General features: G+C 37.2%; 1 protein-coding gene across 2 annotated transcripts in view; it reads right to left on the bottom strand.

Moving 5' to 3' along the window:
• The window catches only part of LOC113065496 (disco-interacting protein 2 homolog B-A), a 44,742-nt gene extending 23,608 nt beyond the window's left edge, over positions 1-21,134 (bottom strand). For both annotated transcript variants that reach the window (XM_026236763.1, XM_026236764.1), the window contains exon 1: positions 20,885-21,134. In XM_026236763.1, the coding sequence (XP_026092548.1) occupies positions 20,885-20,975 (91 nt within the window). In that variant the 5' untranslated portion in view covers positions 20,976-21,134. The remainder of the gene's footprint in view (positions 1-20,884) is intronic.
• Positions 21,135-22,647: the final 1,513 nt, after the last annotated feature.

Genomic DNA, 22,647 nt, shown 5'->3' with positions numbered 1-22,647 from the left:
CCAACTGGCTAGCAGAAAGGCAATGGTGGCCAAATGGGACCGCTAGTCAGTTCCCTTCAGTATTCAAAACACAGACTTTACACTGAACGGACACACAAGCACCACATGAGGGGCTGGGTGTTTCTACAAATACCTGTTTAACGTCCACGCTGTTATCTGTGTCCGTACTTGGATTCACCCAACAAGCCTGTCAGGATCTGTGTGTGAGTGTGTTTACCATACACACAGCTCAGGCAGAGCCATAGCAGAGGAAATGATAAGCTTGTGGGGCTTCCTGCTCCATTGGGCCCCAGGGTGACTGGAAAAACCCACGAGTACAAGGGAGGAAGTGCAATGAGAACATACACACACACACGCAAGAAAGTGATGGCAAAAACAAAGAACCCGACTAAGAGGGTGCTGAATACCCCACCACAGGAGCGGTTGCTAGGCTTCAGGCTTCTGCGGTCTGGAAAATGAGGCAAAGGTCCAGAGAAAGACAGGAATATAAATAACTTTCCTGATGATTTTTCAGAATCTAGTCCATGCTAATCATAATTCCCATCAGCTAACGGCTCTCATTCCACAACAGTTAATCAGTTGCTGAGGTGACGTCCTCATTTAACTCACAGACCACCTAATGAACAAAGCTGGGTGAGGGTTAGTAAGTCCAAACTACAATGATTACTGGAGTACATTTTACAAGAAAATACCATTTTAGTCTATTTCAAAATTTCACATTTAATTCAAGGTGTTGCTTTTGTCTTAAATCCTAAAGTAAATTTTTCAGTTTAGGGATATGTGACAGACTTGTTATTGTCAGTTTTTCCATTAAAATTGTAATTTTATGTCAAATGTTGAACTGCAAAAAGGCATTCACAATGACAGTGATTTGCAGTGAAAGAGTGACTGCAAGAGATTTGGCTTTTTGAGATGATAAACAACATTGTCTATTGGGATTCAACAAAGTTGAGCAGTTCATGTCCATCAAGACTACCAATGGGACAATTTGAAAGATGATTTGATTCATAAGTCAAATTTATAATGATTAATTTGGATTTGATTAACCATGAAATTTTATTTGATAAAATTAATGATTAAATTATGTGAAACATGAACCGCCGCTAGTAACTGAACTGCTGTCATGAACACCCTTAAAGGAAGAATGTGAGTGGTAAAGCTTTCAGGAGAGCAACATGTTGGAACCATAAACTTATTTGAGGCAATCTACATTATATAATTGTAAACTTCATGAAAGACAGCAAGTTTTATGTATTTTACAACAAAAAAGCTGCACAGGGATGACTCAACAAATCTGTGAACTGACTCTTTTGGAACTGGTTCATTGAAGCAAACAGGTCTTCCCAATAAAAGAAACCCTGAATGACTGTTCCCTACACTGAAAACACTTATCAAGGCTCTGTATACAGTCCAGCTGATTTAAGAGGACCCTTTATAAACACACTCACAAAAGCTGCTTAACAGCCGATCAGTGTTACTAATAAAAACACAGTGCCAGAGGAAGAAGAAGAAGAAGAAATGTCCTGAAGGCAGGAATGCACTGCTGCATATTTGACTATGAAACCAATTGGGAAAAATTAAGCTGCTGATGCATGTCACAGGGTGCAGGGGTCAGTCCAAAAGACTCCAAAGAGCTGTTATTAAGACAATATGATGAGCCAGTGCAGACATTAATCAGAATCAGAAAGGGCTTTATTGCCAAATATATTTGCACATACAAGGAATTTGTTCTGGTGATAGAAGCTTCCAGGACACAGAGGCAACAACAACAACACACACATAATAAGAACTTAAATTGTCAGACTAGGCAGATGGAATGTGTAGAATTACATACGGATATGCAAACACCCACAAGCACACATACTCAGCACACTTTAAATCCATATTTCATCCATAAGGTGCGGGGATAAGCGATGGACCTGCATTAATTCGTTTTCAAATACACAACTATCAAGGTTGTTGTTTGTCGGTGGCTCAGTACACATATGCAGGTCCATTTTGAAAGCAAATAGGTTGCCAGCTTCCAACATTTTCCCAGACATTAAGCTCTGATCCAAACACTCTTGATCAAATATTACTTCAAGACTTGATGCTAACACAATTTTCTCTGTGTCCCAAGGTTCAAGTTGAACTCAGCCCTGGAAATTTGTATCACGTGTGACCAATAGAAGATCGATACATCATGTTGTGACCTCTTAGCTAAATTTAAAACAAAAGTTTTAAACTTTTTTAATAATTTACATATTCTAAATAAATATGAACAAATGTAAATTATTGATTGATGATGAATTATGTTTTTAAAGAGAGTGCGGAGTGTGACATATTAAAGCCATTGCAGACCATGACATGCGGTGGCCATTTGCACAGCTAACTACAATGGCAAGTTTTTAGGCAGGTGCAAGTCAGAGGGTCTGCGGCTGATATCACTTCCTGTCAACTCTTTCAACCATCTTCACCACATGCAAACAACCCACCTGGTGCGTCTCATTTAAAACCACTCTACTCAACAGTGTGGATATCGAGGAGTCTATCGCACTTAAAGGTAAAATGAGTGTGGCGGTGCTGGGAATCAATCAATCCTAATTGTGTTTGTGTGTCTAGTTCAAAAAGAGATGATCTGATTCGCAATTTTTGGCCTCAGGTTTGTCGGCTGTAGCTCACTAGGTTTTAAAACACAATCATAATCTTATATAAATCTAAATGTCTGACACTAAAGACAGTATTTGTAGGAGACAAACTCATTACAAAGAACGAAATTGAGGAGATAAATAGCCTATGGAGATGATTGAGGCCTTTTCTTTTTTTTTAAGTATTGAACCAGTCTAAATGCAAGGAATAAATTACATCTTAAAGCTAAAATTAAGAACTGCTATTCTATTTTAATGACAGTGTTTGTTTTAGGGGTGGGTGATATACCAATAGACACATTTAACCAGTAGAAGTTTGTCAACCGGTTGAAATTTTGGATTATCATCTCTATCGCGGTTACACAATCAAGTGACGTTGCTGTGCTTTGTTTGCGCACATTTTTAAGCATTGTGTCATCGATATTCTGTTTTTGAGAATTGATACAGTACTGTCAAACAAAATATCACGATACTCATGTGTATCAATATTTTCTCACACCCCTACAGAATAGGTATACACAGAATATTAGATTTGGATCGGTCTTGTCGGACCGATATCCGACCGGGCAGAAAATGGCAGTATCGGAGCAATATCAATACCGAATATCGGATTGGCACAGCCCTAATTATTATTAATGAATTGTTTGGTTCTGCACTAGAAAAGCTAAGGATAAAGTAAAATGGGGGGGAGAGAGGCATGCATTGCCTGTAATCTGTAGTTAATCGTACCAACCAAGAATTCAGTACAGCAGACCCACTACTACTACACTACAGGGCTACATCCTCCTGATACCATCACTTTATGATTACAATCAGGGTCTGAAAGAAAAAAAACTGATTGTCTGAACTGCAGCTTGTTGTTTCATGTAATTAGGGACCGGTGGCTCTAATGACAATTAGTCTATGTGACTATTAGACTATCAGGCTGATTAAACTTCATTAGAGGATGAGAGTGACGATCATTACTGTACTACAGTTAAAAGAAACAGATACAGGCTAAATCCTTCAGCGGGTTGGTCTTCAGTCAAACGAGTGAGATCTGTCATTGTTAGAGCACAAAACAAATCAATAAATCACACTGACCTTTGAAATCTGCCGGTTTGGAAAGCACACTTTTAAAAAGTGTTGTCCCTAGCATTCAGCAGGCTGACACTTTCCATCACTTAAGTGCTCACAGATGTGCTTCTGCTTTCAATATTTACACACTGAGGCAGTTCAATGGCCATCAATGGCTCAATAAATGCTCTGCAGTCACAGTAACGAAGAAACAACCCAACAAGCCTGTGTTAGTTCCAGGGTAATGCCAGCTATTTAAACAATGTGTGAATTTAGCCACTAATCCTCTAAATAAACGAAAAGTTGGGGGAGCATTTTCCACTGAATGTATTAAAAAAATAATAATATGCAGTTGTGTGAATGGTATGATACCCTCTCTGATAGATAACATTGAGATATTGAGATATGAACACGTCATAGATTGAGGAACATCCACTGTAAATCAAACACAGGATACAAAACTGAGTCACGGCACTACATGGGCGTTCACTCTGACAGAGATTTGCAGTGACAAAGCAACCGCGAGTCATTCATTTTGAATTCATTCAATGTGCAGCAGCTACCAATGGGAGGCAGGCTAAGATTGTGTGGTATACCGGTACAAAAAAAGTAAAACAATACCACAGACTTCAAACTGTAAGATACCAATATTTTGCAGATCTTGTTCCCTGAAAACATGTTATCATCATTGAAAAACATTTGTTAAATTAAATATATAACAGATAGTGATGTAACAATGCATGGCGAGCTGGTATAAACAAATATGTGACGATTCAAATCGGTTGACATATTAATCAAATCGCAATACAGTTCAGGGTAAGAGTTTATGAATTATCTTTGAGAGGAACTGACTCTTTCAGCTATTTTATGTAGCATAATTTCACAAAGTTAAAGTTAGACCATTCTGTTTTTGTTTCAAAGAGCTGTAGTTCGCTGACAAGCTACGCAATATCGCGTTCATAATATCGTCCTCATGATTAAAATCCAGTGGTTACCTCTAACCGAATGGAAAGAGCACAGGCAAAGCCGTTTATATAAAAATATTTATTTTACTTGTGTTGTTTATTTATTTGATTTGGGGTTTGTTTTAAAATTTCATATTGCAATTACACAAAGAAATGTTCAACATTTTGTCCAAGCAATAATAAAAGGTCATCAATAGTGAGAAAATCATTTGTAATCGTATTACATTGTGACCTAAAATCAAAACCTAGATTAATTGAACATTTTACCTTGAAACAAAGAGTTGGATTCCCATGCTAAACATGGACAAAGTTTCAAAAATTAAGTTGTACGTTTGAAGGAGTATTTCTGTTCCAAAAATACTCCTTCCGGTTTGTCACAAGTTTCGGAAAGTGTTGTTCGTGTATGGCTCTGTGTGACGTTAGATGGAGCGGAATTTCCTTATATGGGTCCTGAGGGCACTTCTCCCGGAAGAGCGCGCGCTCCCGTATAGCAGAGCAGAGAGAGGCTGAGCACAGCCTGATCAGAGCGAGAGCGTCACGAATAGTCACAAAAGGAGTGTGTTTTTGGTTGCCAGGGCAAGACAACCCCGCACAGATTACCAAAAGAGAAACAGCATTAAGGGACCAGTGGATGGAGTTCATTTTTACAGAGCATCAACGGAGTTGTGCAAGTGTTTGTGTTTGTTCCCTGCATTTCGAAGATGCTTGTTTTACAAACAAGGCCCAGTTTGACGCCGGATTTGCACATCGTTTATTTCTTAAGGACAATGCAGTTCCAACGAAAAAGGGTCACGATCGTGTGTTGGAACCGCAGGCGGTGAGTAAAACTGCTTAAAATATCTCTGCCTCCTTGTTAGTGCGTCCGCCTCCCCTGCCGGAGACCCGGGTTCGAGCCCCGCTCGGAGCGAGTCGTTGCTGCTGCTGCTCTCGTTCAGTTTCAGCCTCGGGATCTGATTCTGGATAATAAATAAACGGCTGAATCTGACTGTTAGCCATGGTTTGTTTTGGATGATGGTTTTTTTTCCCTCACAGTAATGTCACAGCTTCTAAACGCTCTCAACGCAAAAGCTTACTCGCGCTCATTATTCTTTAGCTCCGCCCACACGTCACGCCTCCAGCCGGTCGTGTTTTTCCGGGAAAAATCGGTACAGACTATCTGTCTCTTATGAATATAATAAAACTAAAGACTTTTTGTGATCTGACATCATAGCTCAATATTCAGCAGTTATTTTATCCATGTTCTTAACATTTCTTACAGATTATTGCTCTGTGTAAGAGATAAATAAAAATCAGATAAAGATAAATTAGCAAAGTACCAGTATGACTAATTGCGTAGGTGAATTATTCATACCGTCTTTATATTATTGTGAAGCTGTGAGTTGTAAATAGTCTAGTTCCTTCAAAAGTATAAAAACATGCTTTAAGTTTTGAGATTCTAAGCTACTTTAGTGATAAATCACAGGACAGACTGACGACTAGCTACTGTTTTACTCTATCTTCACAGCTACTGTTTATATGAGTGTGCGTGCCTCAATGCAGCTGCGCGAACATGGTAGCTCGATATAATAATACACATGCGATAGTCTAAACGCTTGAATGTCCAAACCATAAAACAAATACAACTGACAAAGTTTAGTGAAGACACAAGGCCATCACTATGTGTTGAACCGGTGTTCACCTCCGTGTTTTGCTTTTATGCCACTGACTGGATGGGGCAGAGTCATGTGGCTACACACGTGGTAGTATGCTTTTAAGGGGGAAGTATTAACAGGATTAAAAAAACGGAATAACCAACATGGGAAAATTACGTCGGTTAGAGGTTCTGAATTTCGTTTTCGATTACTTTTAGATTAATCGTACAGCCCTAGTGAGTTGAGTGAATCGTTACATAACTAGTAACAACGCTAACCCTAAATGTCTATAATTTTTCTCTATATCTATAATAATATTAAAATCTATCTATAACAACTTTTATCTATCTATATCTATCTATCTATCTATCACTACATTTATAACATATCTATTATGGGTGTTATACATTAACTGCATTGTAGCACATTCAGTTTTGATAAGTATGTGTGTCCTTGTTTCAGTCTATTGCAGACATGTCCCTATGGGTCTCCGGCCTCATTTAACAAGCTAAATCAGGACACTACACCTCGGTAAGCTTCCCCAGAGAGACTAATGAACAGGCCATGCAAGGGTGTGGCTTTGGGAGACTTCACGAACGTGTGTGTGTGTACTTTGTGCATGTGAGGGTTACAATCTCTCTAATGCAGATGAACACAGACCCTTGGGAGCTCACTTGTAGGACCGTGAGAGAAACGGACAAGCTTGAACTAGAGCTAAACTGCTGTGGGTCAGCACGATTCTCTTTTCAATAAATTCCCTTGGTCTCTATGACAAAAACATCAGCCCATTCCCCAAACCACAGCATTCATTAGAGCCCAGACCAGATTTCTCCATGAAACCTTTATGGTACTTCAACTTCTACTAACACAACTAAACATACTCTGGCCCACATCAGTTCCCCAAAACACTTTCACAACAGTCATAATTCATTACACTGACAAGACCACGAAAATTACTAAACAACTCTGCATTCATATGATCACCATGTGTGATGGATGATTCATACAGAAGCTGTAATGGAACTTTTAAGAGCTGTCTGTTTTATTTCAAAACCTAATAAGGGGTCTATAGAGGTAGTTTAGGCATCATAGGTCCAGCAGTAAGGCCATAGCATTTTTAGCCAGCTGAAAATGCCCAGCTGTGAACGCTTGAGCACAGCAGGTTTTTTTCAGTTGAGACACAGTTGCTGTGATACCCACTTAAGCAATATGGCAGATGCGTCTTGAATTAAATGTTTCTCCAAGCCTTATTTTTCATAACAATAATATGGTAGTCCAGCAATTCCATCTGGTAAAGCCATAAAAGAGACAAGCAATATTACCTTGTCCATTGTTTTTCAGTTCAGTTGTAGTACAACCAGGGTTTGATGGTTGTTTGTTATTAACAAAGACTATAGAATACCCAAGATGTGTCACTCATAGTTTAGAATGAGGTAAAATGCGACGATCAATATGGCCACTCTATCGAACGAAGCCCCACCTTCCGAGTAAAAGAGCCAACCACTAATCTGTAAAAAATTTTTTAGAACCGATCAGAATCAGATACCAAAAGTTCTAAATACCCGACATTACCAATACCGATCCGATACCAGACAGTTTTTTTTTTTGTATTTCTATACCTCAGTGTGTGTTGACCTGATTATCACTCTTTTGTGTATTACAGAGAACCTACTAAATAGACAACTTCATTATAAAGAAATATAACAAATTAAAAGATAACCATAATCTATGAGAAAAATACTATTTTAAACTAGTGAATAATTCAGCTATTCTACAAAAATGACAATTTACAATAATTGTATAAAATCTAAATATTTAGAGAAAAAAAAATTTAGTGGGGGAAAAATAAAAGTAAATCGGTGTAATATGGTAAAATGTTATACATTGCTCTTTGTATTGTTATATACATTAATGAAAAACAAGTAAATAGAATTCATTATTATATATAAATAAATGCAACAAATTAAGCAAATTTCTTTTATATTTATAGCACAGTAATGAGGCAGCAACATATGATAGATAAGACAGAACAAAAAAAGCTTTTAAGCATCTTTCATTGTGCAAAATTATTATAACATGAAAGGCTCCAATACAGAGTGGCACAAATCACTTATGCGCATCCCGTGCGCAGAACGATGTGCTTGAAGCAACACGGAGCCACAGCGTGCAGTGTTCGGCATAGACAGAATGGAGAATGGAGGATGACTGACAGCAGCAACAGAGAAAAGAGTTTAGAGAACTCTGTACCTCACATTAAACTATGAAATGCTTCAGAACGCGTGGAATATAGTGCACAGAAACTTTATGGTAGTTTATAATGTTTTTGTGGGGTTCGTAGGGCTTAACAATAACAATAGTATACGCACTATATCAGATTTGGATCGGTCTCGTCTGGCCGATACCCGATCCAGCAGAAAATGCCAGTATCGGAGCGATACAGATCCTGAATATCGGATCTGCGCACCCCTACTAATCTGTAAAGTCACAAAGTGACATGACTTGCCTTAAAGGGACTCTGGTATTAGTCCCGCCCTTCCTCCACTGTGATGAGAATTGTGTTTTACCCAAAGTTGAACATTCTTCAACTTTCTGCAGTGAGAAAAAAACTCGGAGTGCTCCACATGCTATCGACATTAAAAAAAAAGCTCCCATTTAAAACAAATCGAAAAATACGCTAACCTCAGGGAAAAAATTCTTTGATGGACACACGGCTTAAGGTTGTTCCAAAAAATAGATAGCTTAATTGTGCTAATTGTGTGAATTCTCAGACAGCTTCCCTTATAGAAGATGCTATCCCAGAACGCACTACGACAAGCTCAAAATTTTTTTTTTAATAAATATCTACTGAAAAGCATCAATTAAAAATGAAATAAAATAAATAAAATAATAAAATGTGTCTTCCATGTGTAAATAAAATACATTTTCAGTCCCCTGTGTGCTTTGCATAATGAGTGCTGTTTAACTATGTAGAGCATTTCAAATCAGTGACTTATGGAGTTGACCTTTAGGATGCTAGGCAGCTGCCTATATAGGCAGTGAGGCAGCTCACTACAGTAGGTTGAAGGAGCAAAGCTGATGGGTCCGGTTCATCCAGGCTTAACTGGAGTCATTTAAAGTGTCAAGGTCAGATTCCATGGAATTACATTTGTTCAATAAAAATGAACCTAACTTTTTCAGAAACTATCAAAAATCTGCCATTACAAAAGAAGAAAAACACAATGAAAAATGAAAAAAAATTATTGAATGGCTTCTGTACTTCCAGAGCTTCCAGACCATCAAAAGCTCACTATCCAATCAGAGTAGATCATTGTTAAGCATCCCCCCCACCCCCCCACCACGAGAACTTTGTGTCAAAACACCAAACGAAAACCTGCGAAGTGCAAGCAAAATCTGTGGCAATGCATTCAGAATCCACGATTAGTGAAACCGAATCTTTGAAAAACGTTAACAAAGAATTGAAGCATATTTGAAGAGCCTGTTAAATGTGTTACATTTAAAAACACATAAAAACGTGTTACTACCTCTAAGTTGCCTACAAGTACATCCACAAATCCAGACCTATCCGCTACACTGCAGCTAAACCTGTTAGGTTTGTTTTCCAATTGTCTTCATACTTTGTACTTCATACTGAAAAGTAGTTTGACCAATAGCATGTAGGCACTGTACATAGTCAACAAATTGTGGCGTGTGAATAGGTGGGATCTACAGAGAATGGTCAAACAAAACAAAAAAACATTTATGGAGGACCATAGAGGGCATATTCATAAGAAAAAGAAAACCAAAACCTAGACATTTTAGTAATTTAGTAATCCTGGCCAGGATAAGTCAGGGAAAAAGAGCATCACTCTGTTATAAGTATGACATACATTTTCATATTAACATTTTTGCATGACAATTTAGGAAAAATAATGGGAATAAAAAATAAACATTAGGCTACAATTTTATTTCAGACACTTTAGGTTAAACTAAATAATGTAATAATAATAATAATAATAATAATAAGATTTATTGTCACATTGTATTAATATTTTTATGCAAAAAATTTTTTTAGCATAGATTACTTTTACCAAGATTACTATATTTTATCCATGTATGACACTTAGAGTGAATAAGAAAGTATGCTGGGTCAAGCACAAGTGTCTTTGCAAGCATGACATCTAAATCAATCTTCAAACAGAAAAAGGAGGTTTCATGTCGCAACTAGATATCTGGAGGGCTTTGTCTGAGACGTGTCTGGTGATTACAGACGATGTAATGGAATCAACGGCACAAAACTGACTCAAAAATTCTGTCTACCTGCACTGATATCTGAAAACAGATTCAGAAACAAACCCATCAAGTGGGTCACAACTACAGTTAGGCAACACATTCAACACAGGCCAGTTAAAGTCAACCAGTGCTGTGGATAAACCACCTCACACTCACACATACTAAACAAACAGCAGGAGCTCGCAAAGGGCACATGTTCCTCTTCTATGCTCAGAAGACTTCTGATTGGTCGAAAACATGTATTTTAATCATGTCAATCAAGAGCTTTATTATTTCCAGCTTATAACCCACACAAAATCTCCCTATGACAGAGTTACACTGATTTCAATATATTGTACACTCCTTGTTATTATAAAATGTTACTGATTTTTTTTTTTCTGGGTCATTGGAGGTTGGAAATTTATTATGTTTAAGGTCTAAATATTCATAGAAGTGTAGTATTTTGGGGCTACGAACATTTTTGGGTTCAATGTTTAACTGGTGTGGAGTCTATAAACAGCCAAGATTATAAAAGAAAAAAAATAATTTCACTTTCTCAAACACAGCTATGCCATATTAAACATATATTTCTCAATCCACTCTCCTCATGAAACCATCCAGTCTTCAAAACAACAAACATGAGGAAGCACAGATTCATGTGCTCTTACAACATGACTACTCACGGCCAAATTTAAATTCGTAACATTCACTATAGTGGGAGGAGACTGGATTTTCAGCTTCAAACTGAGTTTCCCAAGAGAGTGAGCATTGCTCCCTCAAAACTGTTTACTCGGAAAACTATGACATCATTGAGGCCAGCCCTGTAAGAAAATAGCTGATTAAACATGACCAGGAGGGGAAAGCCCTGCATTCAGGATATGTTTACTCAGACCGCTGTAAATGCACACTGATATACGCAAAGGTTGGCTGATCATTATATCAGGAGTGTATCATAAGGCAACATGGGATTGGTTGAGCTGCCAAGCTCTGACGCATCCTGGTCTCAATCCAACCTGTTGGAAACATGTAATAAGTCCCCGAGCAACAGGGTGTGTCCCAGTAGAAGAGTGGGAGGAAGGGAGAGTTTCATTGTGAAAAAGGCATATGCTAGATCCTCATTCATTTCTTACCATTTCATGACAACACACTCTCTCGACCCTCACTCACCTTTAGGTGGAACCTACAGACAATTAGATGAGTCATTTGAAAAACAGGTGATTGGCAGGTTAGCCCACCCTTTTTTTAGAAATTGATTTCTGTCACCAGATATAATGATGTTTGCATAAATTGTAGATTACACAAAGAAAAACCTTGATGTTTGACAGCTTTATGATGCGGCAAAGTGCCAACACATCTCAATCGCTGACAGAGTTCAGGGATCTGTGCAACCACACCTCTAAATATCTCCAGCTTTTGTTCTTATGTAGTCCTTGTAAACTAAAGAAACTCACACATGCCTTTGTGTCAGTTAGATAGTGGTATATGGTATTCGTTTGAATTTGTCCTTACTGCACAAACCAAAAAAAGTCACGTTGGGTCAGATTCACAACCCATTTTCATTCTGTAATGCAATACTGGTGTTATTTTCCAAGAGGAACAGCATACTGAAGGAAACAGAGTGCAGGTCTATCAGTCAGAAATTATTTGGATCTGGATAAGTAGGCTTTACATACTAGAGAAAAGACATCTTGGGCTATATGTGTGTATATATTTACAAGTTTTGGCCTTCTTGAGAAGTGACAAGATCTTGCGAGCCCTTCTGTAGCTCGTGATGTCACACTTGGATTTAAAATTAGACCACGTAGAGCTCCTGGTAAAATGCTTAACAATGGCGACACCCTCCACCAACAATCGAATGCTCATAATCTGATTCAGCAGGCCCGACTACAGCACAATGACACACTGAGAACAGACAGAGCGAGGAAGGGGAGGAAGATCTGGGAGAGAGGATTAGAGCTGAACTTTGGTTAAAACATAAGAGAGGTCATTTTATCTGAGTAGACTGTTGCTTAAATCAGTTTTTCATTACTCATGGGTTAAATTGAGTTCACAACAACTTTGGTAGACAAGTAGACAAGACAAGCAACACAACAACGAAAGAGAACATGAGTGTTATGACTCACTCCCGACTGAGGCATTTGCTGACAGAATAATAAAACTTCTGATAGACTGATTAATCGGCCAATAATTAATCATTTTGAGCTTAACTGCATCATATAGCTATAAATCCACTGGGCCGACCAAAACTCTCATGGAATAATGCACATTTTATGGCTTCAAATATTTCTGTGTAAAATAAAAGCTAATTAGTGGTGTTTGAAAGGCAATCATCTTTAATTTTTTTACTAAAATGGAAGGAGAAATGCCCTGGCATCTTGGTGGCACATTTGGTCAACCACTAAACAACTTCAACTATGCTGTGTTTTATTTTACAACATATTACGCAAGAACTCCCACAAATGAGTCATGAAATATACGTATCTGAGAGGAACAGCAGACCAAGTTTCGACCCAGAACCTCCCCTTCACCATATCACAACAGTCAGACAGATCTAAAGTAAAACAAACTATTGTAAAGAAGCCCAAACTGAAACCTGATGTCAGTGAATGTACGTGGGACTTCAGGAGGGATATGTCAGCACTTGCCAGCCAGTTCGCACTAACTTTGGGCCTTGAGGACAAGAGTGTGGTTGAGCAACGGCAACAAAACAACCACTCCAGCTCATTCACGTCAAGCATCAAGAGCTCAAAACTCAGGTTAATCCAGTGCTTGTCTGAACCGTGAGATTACAGTCCCCCCCTTTTCTGAAATGTAAGATCTGATTCAGTGTGCTTTTACTCAGAGAAGAGTGCAGAGTAAAATACCACAAGGCATGAGTGCAAATCAAGCAAAAACAATAGGACAAACACAGGGAGAACAGGTTCTCACAGTCTGAACGTGTGTGAAACGCTTTTCCCTGAAGGGAAGTGTAGGATGGAGGGATACAAAAACAGGAGTGTCCCGGGTGCTTTGAATAAAAGCTGTAAACAAGGCTGAGGTTTGGGAACAGCAGCAGAATGTGGACTGGAGAAAGCTCTTGACTTCTACACTCATCTGTCTGTAAATGTTCAGATTTTTCCTTTAACTACTGCAGGGAGTTCTGTAAACAACTTTGTGGGGACTTAACTAACCCAAAATGTACTTTTTGGGCAGTATCAGCGAATAACTTGCTGAATATGAACTTTGGTCTTAGAAGTTATTGCTTTCTAGCACCAAAAGAAGCTATTTTATATCATTTTACTTTTCCAAAGAAGTCCACTTTTGTTATTAGTCCAGGTTTCTTTCACCATGCAGTTTCCCATCTTATCTATGAATCTAAGAAAAAAAGCCTGTTGTTATGACTTCTATATGTAAATGACCTTTGTTATGATTGGCTGAGCTCTGTGCACCGGGAATATTCGCGGTGTTGCTCACTAGGGTTGAAACTGCTGGAAACTGATTCCAGAAGTAAAATCAGTGGAATTCTGTTTCCAAAGTTTGTGGTCAGTAAGATCATGAAAAAAGTCTTGTATGTTCACCAAGGCTACATTCATTTGAACAAAAACACAGTGCAACAATAATATTCCGATTTATAAGGAGTCCTCATCCTATTATTCATGGATGGTGCATTGTGTTGTAAGTTATGAGTGTTTCCTTGGCAGCGCATAGCTCCGTTATGTCACAACACTGACTTTGACTGATGGAGCAGTGTGATGGCACTTCCCCCGTACACACCCTGGTTCGCATAGTGCCAGTAAAGGGAGGTTCAAGCAAAGCCTCGTCGTATTTAATGTAGCATGTTAATAATTCAGGTTCAGCCCCCTTTAAGACCACAGCAATGCGATATTAACTATTCACAGCCAAAGGGCAGCTTGGATCGGTTCCTTACACGACCCACGCTGAGGGAGCAGACCCAGTGGGCCCAGTACCAGGAGAAGAGGCTCTGGGCTTTTGTTTGAGGGAAAGAGAATCTGTGTGAAGCCTGGACATCGGATCATGTCCCATCTGTCTAAACTTAGCGCTCGATATAAAGTTTAAAGTTCAGAAACTTCATTTGATTATCCAGCAAGTATGTGACAAACCTTTCCTCCATAAAATGTGTAACAAAGGGTCATTTACAGAAAAGAGGAACTGTGACGATGTACTCGTGGTCAGGGTATATCTACATGCAAATAGTCTGCCTATAGTCAACTGAACATATTTTCAAGTCAAGTCATTCTTATTTGTATAGCATTCTTCACAACCCATGTTGTTTCAAAGCAGCTTTACAGAAAATCAAGTCTTCATGTTTTAAATGAAGAGCTTTTCACAGCAAATCTCACACATCATATGTAACCCTGGACCACAAAATTACATATTATACATATTACACCTCAAAGTCAAAAGAACAAAAATCCTTTTTTTTCATAAAGAAAATGAGGCCTAGTTTTAGTGAAGCAATTCTTTTACATTGAAAATTTTCATGAAAATTAAGCTTTTTTTCCACAAATTCTGATTACAGTAATAAAAAAATATATTTAATTCTAACATGCATTAAAGGCAGTAGAAACAACTATGAAGCACATTCAAACTGTATATAAAATAAATAAACAGCCTACATGCTTATGTTTATAATAATTTATATATAATATAATACGTATTTCTAATATTGTACTGTTTTTTTTTTTTTTTTTGCATAATATTAATAAGCGTTTCTTTAGGTTACTGAAAATTGATGGGGGAAAATGTGCTTAATTTTCATGAAAATGTTAATGTAAAAAATCCTTTACTTTCTTTATAGTTTTGTTCCTCTAATTTTTGCTCAAACATGTCTCGACCTTGACTTTCCAATGGGGGAAAAAAAATCCTTAGTCTCTCTTAAAAAAATTTGATAGAATACACAAAACAACAGAAGAAAAAGGGAAACAACTTTGTGGCAAAAAGAGATATCTGTGGCTTCCCTTAATGGTCAGTGGACAGTTTAACAGAGTTAAAAGAAACAGCGAGCATGACTCTGAGCACAAATGAACGGGGTTCAGTCCATGTTCGGTCACTCTGTGTCCTAGATAGGAAGCAGCTGGCAATAACATGCCCCCTCCATCAGTATGGCAGCAGTCAAGCACTGAGTCTCCATCCTGCAGACAGCCTGAACTCAACCCTCTGCATAACAGCAATCAATACTAACAGACTATACACATTAGTTCCACATCACAGCTGTCCACAGACGCCACTAACAATCCAGGATTTTAAAAGACCTTCCCTTAAAGAGACAGAAGTGCTTTAAGTAAGCTGGCACAGCACAGGAGCCGTCCATGATGCTCAGACGCTGGGTTAGGTAGGTAGCAGGCTAATTGTCCATTGTTCTAAAACTATTTAGAAGAGATTAGAGATTCAAAGATCTTCTGACCAACATCACCAGGGGCTTGAATTATTTTTGTATTGAGTTCAGTTCCAGGTTAAGCTGGTTAGACAGAGTGGAACACATTCAAGAGCAGATTCAGGCTGCACTAGACTTCCTGCAACACTTTACATGACTCATATATGACAGCACTGGTTTTATTACAAGGTGTACAAGCACTACTAGACAGAAGAATTAGGGCTCACTAGAATATAGAGATTATCAAGGTGCTGTTTTTGTTTAGAAGAGTCTACAACTGTTGATGGGATGCCTCATTTGGTAAGGAGGCCATAGGGTGGATGACCCCAAACATGCGCTTGCAGACTGAGTCCATGTCTCCTCTCTCAGAGACGGTCATTTGGGACACAACAGTTTCGGTTGAAAGCTTCAAATACCAGTTCAGATCAAAACCACCGAAGTCCAGATCAGCTCAATGGTGCCTATTGTTACTTCGATCACTAAAACCCTGCAGAATTAGGTCATTAGGAGATCATTTGGAAAGAGTCTTTCCACTGTAAAAAGCCCCAGTGAAGCATGGTAATGGGAAATATCTCTATCCTCCAAGGTCAATATGTGCCCTTGTGAAAACCACAAGCATCTAAAAGATTGGCCACATTGCCGACTCCTAATATTTTAATAAACATGATAACTGAATATTGACCAAAGAATCTTGATAATGACTTTTGCCATAATCGAGCAGTGCTAGGACATTTGAATGTAAAGATATAATCTTATCTGCTAGTCTGATTAAGATGATTAATTTGCTTGTGGTGTATTTTGATTGGTCAGTGAGCAGTGATTCATTTGAGTCATATTTGTAGAAACTCAACTCTCTAACTAAGAGTGAGAGAGACAGAAAAGGAGATGGCGCAAGCAGAGGAGAAGCAGGGTCATGACTGTGACACGCTAGTGGGGAGGTGACTGTCCAGGGAGGCAACAGCCAAGACTGACAGCTGCTCCTATAGGAAGAGGGGAAGAGGGAGCCTGCAACCATCCTAAAGTTGACCAAACACTCTGGATCACTCACCTGCCCCAGGGGCGCTTAAAGCCTTCCACTAAACACGAAGTTGCAAGAGCTTTCATGTTGTTTGCACACACTCTCAAAAGTCACAGACCTCTAGTTCACATGCAAAACAGTGGTTTAAAACACAGCTCATCCAAAAATGAACATGATTTCCTTACCCTCATGTCACGGCAAAGACGTATGACTTTCTTGTTGCAACAATTGTGTAAACAATTCCATAAAAAACATTAAAAAACATAGCTCAAAGTAGGGCTGCACAATTAATCAAAATTAAATCGCAAAGGCAATTAATCGTGATTAGGCAGAAGCTGCAATTGTGTTGCATATCTTTCAGTAAAGCACAGTTCTGTGATCAGTGGTAAATCTCCATCCTATGGGCAGAGGGCGCTCTCATGCTGAAAATCCAAACAGGCCCCATGAAGAAATCCAGGAGATGCCCTTCCTGCAGCTGAATAAACAGATTGAACTACTGACTAGATGCGCATGATCATATTGTTAGATATATCGCCCAGCCCTAATTATCATTATCACTGCTTAGAATACAATGAAATACTGTGTGCCTTAATTATTCTGTTTAAGAAGCCACATCATCTCACAGAATGATTTATTTCAAACACTCTGAAGACTGAAGTTATGAAGTAAGTTTGGAGGAAAAACATGTTATTAAATGTGGTATTTTCACATGCTCTCAGATGGAGCAGCGTTTACTACAAAGAGCAATAGTTCAGTGAGAAGATACGCAAACAGCTGTCATTATCGCGAACGATTTTATAGACTTCATAATCCTACAATTATAACAACTGTGTTATGAACGCGATTTTCCATAGCTTGTCAGAGAACTACGGCTCTGTGTAGTAAATGCTGCTCCACTGGAAAGCAGGTGATGAAGCTTCACTACTAATCACAGAACCGTCTTTACTGACAAAATGTGCATCACAATGCATCGCGTTCGATTTATCGTGCAGCCCTAGCTCAACGGTCATCAGTAATTATATTGTCATGATTTATAGTATGTCATCCAACCCTATATTGCGAGTAAATCACTCGCATTTGCGACTAAATCTTCATTCTGGTGACTAAATAATGTCTAATATTAGCCAATGGCTAATAAATTCTCAGATTTTACTTGCCATTGTGTTAATTGGAGGCTAAGTATAAGTTTAGCACAGATATATTTTCACTCGCAAACACTCTCTGACTGAGCGCTCTGTGATCTGTGATATTTCTCAGTTCATCTCAATGGATGCACAGCGCACCTGTACTTGATGTACCGTAAACTGTAGTGTGAAGGAACACAAATCGCCATTGCTTTCTCTCACACACAGATAGAGAGAGAGAGAGAGAGAGAGAGAGAGAGAGAGAGAGCGAGAGCGAGAGCGAGAGAATTGACGTGCTACATTTAAACGATATTCTTTGTTTTATTTCCCTTTCAAAATATAAGCGTTCTTATGGAAGTTTTCAGCTCTTAAGAACAGCCGGGTTTCCCGGAAGTGGGTGGAGTTAATGCACAAACAGTAATCCCATTGGCTGGTAATTATTGTCCCTGTTTTGATTTCAGCAAATCAGTTCAAGCGAATGCACAAAGCCTGATTAATATTCATGAATCCAGCTGCTAATTAATCCTTAGTAATCCTAAGTGTGTTATATAGTTCTTATTATAAGAATTCATACCATTATTATCCTATCAGTATTGTTGTTAGTTTTTTCCCATTTTTTTCAGAAACATTGAATGACAAAAAACAACCACCTCTCAATTTTAAATGTTCAGTTAAAATGATTAATCAAGTTTACTTCTAATTACTTAAGTTATATTAAATAATTAAATAATACTTTATTATAAGTAAAAGCTTGACTGACTGACATTAAAAGTGTACTGATGTTAAAGGTGTATTATAAAAAAAAACTGCTCTATTTTTCAAATATATATATGAAATATATATATATATATATATATATATATATATATATATATATTAGGGCTGCACAATTAATCGAATTTGTAATCGCAATTACAATTACAGATGACACAATTATGTAATCGTTTAAAGGCACAATTACACAAAAAAAAAGTTCACTTACATCATTCTGTGTGCATAAGATATGTTGTTGTTCTCTCTACAGATTATCATAAGGGTTTTTTTCCCAATTGTTTGAATTTCTTTGTTTTAATATAACATAATACATGCATATATTTACTTTGGTTTGGTTTCTCAGAAAAAAATAAAAATAAAATAATAATAATAATTATATATATATATATAATATGATATTTGAGGCTTAAAAAAAGAGTGGAAGGAAGAGTGTTTTCCGCTGGTTTATTTTGATATAACAATATGGCATGCAGTGGCTTCAAACAATGGCATAAAGCTATTAAAAAAATTATTCAATCTAAATTGTGTTAATCGTAATATATAATCGCAATTACAATTTCAAGGGAATAATCGACAATTATGATTTTTGTCATAATCGTGCAGCCCTAATATATATATATATATATATATATGAATATCTCAATCAGTCTGGCGAGTAAACTAAAATATTTACTAGCCAATGATGATTCAATTGCCAAGGTGTCCATAGAGGGCTGTCATCATACAGTCATAAGATGTTGTGTTACAGTTTTTATTGCTGGTTTTCTTGATAAGTAGTTGCACACATCAACAAGCTGTTTGAGAGCGTGGTCCACACACTAAATGCTTCCAGTTGAATAAAACTATTACTAAGCTGAAAACCAGCACATCTCCCCCACAAAGTGCTCTCTGACAGAGTGAATGAGTACAGCGACAGTGCCTTTCACAGACTGAAAGAGGATACATGACGGTGCATGAAACACCACTGCTGTGATGTCATGAACACTGAATGAACTTCTAAACCCTGTGAATAGATAGAATATTAAATATAAAAATATGTATATAAAAAGATAGATAAAATATGAAAATATTTCGGTTTTACTGTGTCATGTGTCAAAAGCAGCCTTGTTGAGCATTCAAAAATATTTTTAAAAAAATGTGCTGCATTACTGTACAGTCAACTGTCAATGAAAGAGATCAATAAAACTATAAACTACATACACAACATTATGAATGAACTAAATAACTGACAAGAACATTTAATAATGAGCTCCATAAGCTGACTAATATGTTTCCAAAGGCTGAAAATAGTTTACAAGAATGAAGCCATAACATCAAATTGGATGATCATCATTTTACTACAATGAATAAAAAGAGAGAAAATAATTTTCTACAGAAAAGGTGTGTTTTACAGTTCCGTGTGTGTGTGCAGACAGGAATACAGCAAAAACAGACCAACGCTGTCATTGCAAAAGTGATGCCCCTTTAACAACGTCTCCTAGATTAAAACAAAGGCTTTGAGAACAACAAAGATCGTAACACATAAATTCGTGCACTCGATTTGTCTCTAGTATTGTGTCTAGCCTAACGTTAACTATCAAGGGCTCATGTTTTCTTTGAGATCTAGATCAGCGAACAAACAATAGTCTCAAGTCTCTTGAGGTTAAAATAACGGCCGGATGCTGCACCATAGCTATTCTAGTTCACCAGTTTAAAAGCACATTTGAAAAATGAAAATTCATAATTTCTGCCGACACACTCCGGCTGTGACTCGAAACCTAGTTAGCTGCCTACCTATACAGCATGTCTGGGCATCACAGGCGCGTTCGGAACGTTAGAAACTGCATTTCGGAAAAGCAGACATACTCTCTAGGTAGGCAGCTCACTAGTTTTTAAGACACAGCCTGTCTGAAAAAAAAATTATTTGAATAGAAACAGAGGACATTCAAACATTAACACAAAACAGTAGACAGTCACCCATTTGAGCTTATATGTGTGTATTTTACAGCGTCAAACGACTGTGGGATTTAAATAATAGGTTAATTGTATTAACATTATTGAGGCTGAGGCGATAACTCCATCTCTTACCTTCAGACAGCTCGAGCTCCAACTCCGCCAACTGATCTCTAACCTCCTTCGGTAACGTTAAAACTGTCAAATCCACACCGCGGTCTGCCATCGTCGTGAAAATACGTTGAAGTTGTTTTAAGTGTGATAAAATGCGTTTCGAAAGACAAAAATCCTCCCGTCAAGACTGAGGACATAAGTTAAAAGGTGAGTAACAATCCACCCGGACAACTACTCCTTCCGCCATGCTGCGAGAACTCACGGTCACGTGATCGCGTTTACCTCCTGTGTGGGATCGATGGCACACACACACACACGCACACGCACACGCACACACTTCGAGACGGCACGCACGCGCCCTCTAGCGGCAACACGACAGATTGTATTGGTTGTAATACTACCATGGACATGTACCATGCTGCTATGTACTACAGTAGATACATAGACTATCAAACAGATCACCACTGTACTTTTACCTTCAAAAACTTGTTGGTTCATAAGAAAAATTATTTGTTAATACATTCAAATATATGTTTTTTTTTTAAATGTGTGTATTTATTCATTTTTTAAATATAATATTAAAATGCATGAAAAATAAGTCTATTATAGTGTATGGTGCAAAAGAAACAGTACATATTAATACATCATATGATTTTTTTTGTATTTTAATATAGGTATGTATTTACTTTTAATGTAAAATTATTTTAATACATATTATCATTATATATGTATATTACTGATACTTTTATGTTACTGATATTTAATATATAATATATATTAATATAATATTTTATAATATAAGACCATTATATATTTTTAAATATAGTTGTGTATTTATTTCATTTTTTAAATTAAATATTTAACTTATATAGGTAGATTATTACTATTTTTAAGATTATTTATATTCAAAATGTTGTATATATTTGTATTAAAAATATTGCATATGTTTATTAAACAGGTTGAATCTAAAAAATAAATTGATTTTCCATAAAATGTTTAAATAGTGTATTGGCATTAACTTATGAGTCAAACTTCCAAACTTTTGGTATCACAATAAATTAAATAAATAAATAAAACCCTGGATGTACTCAAAAATATTTCAGAAGTTAGCTTAGTGGACCAATAAATCTCTAAATAACAAGAATCAAACTCTGCCCAATTATATTATATGAAAACAAAATTATATATTGTATAATCTTTCATTGTGTGTAAATGAGACTAGAAACTTTTGTTTTGTTTTTCATTTAATCAAAACTGCAGCACTGTGTTCACTTCAACATGCATGAAAAACTGTAAAATATATGGTACACATATGTACATAAGGACAATTCAAACAACTATCAGTCCAACTTGGAGTGAGGTTATTTCCAATTAAGGACATACTCAAAGCATTTCCCCCCAACAATATCCTTTTTTTCTTAAGCCTAAAAGATCATCCTATTCTAAATGACTTTTTTTTTGTTCAATCTATCTCAGGGAAACTGCATTCAATTTGACTTGCATGAACTAATTCTATAATAAATTAATTGTGCACTATGTGGGATTTATGGAACATAAAGTCCATCAAAATCTGGTAAAGTGACTATCAGTAAAAAGGGGAATCAGGCAGTCTTATTAAACTACACAAATACAAATAACTACAAATAGTTGAGTACAAAGTGTTAGAAAAACAAAATAGAATGAGAAAAGAAAATCTACAAAATTTTTGGGTCTTAAAACACACAAACACACAAAAAGATTTATTATAACAGGTAATCGGTATAGTCCTGGCAGCGTACAATGAA

Source organism: Carassius auratus, chromosome 48 (genome assembly GCF_003368295.1).
Source record: "Carassius auratus strain Wakin chromosome 48, ASM336829v1, whole genome shotgun sequence".
In the NCBI taxonomy this organism is placed as follows: Eukaryota; Metazoa; Chordata; class Actinopteri; order Cypriniformes; family Cyprinidae; genus Carassius; species Carassius auratus.
This window is presented reverse-complemented; position numbering and strand designations above follow the sequence as displayed.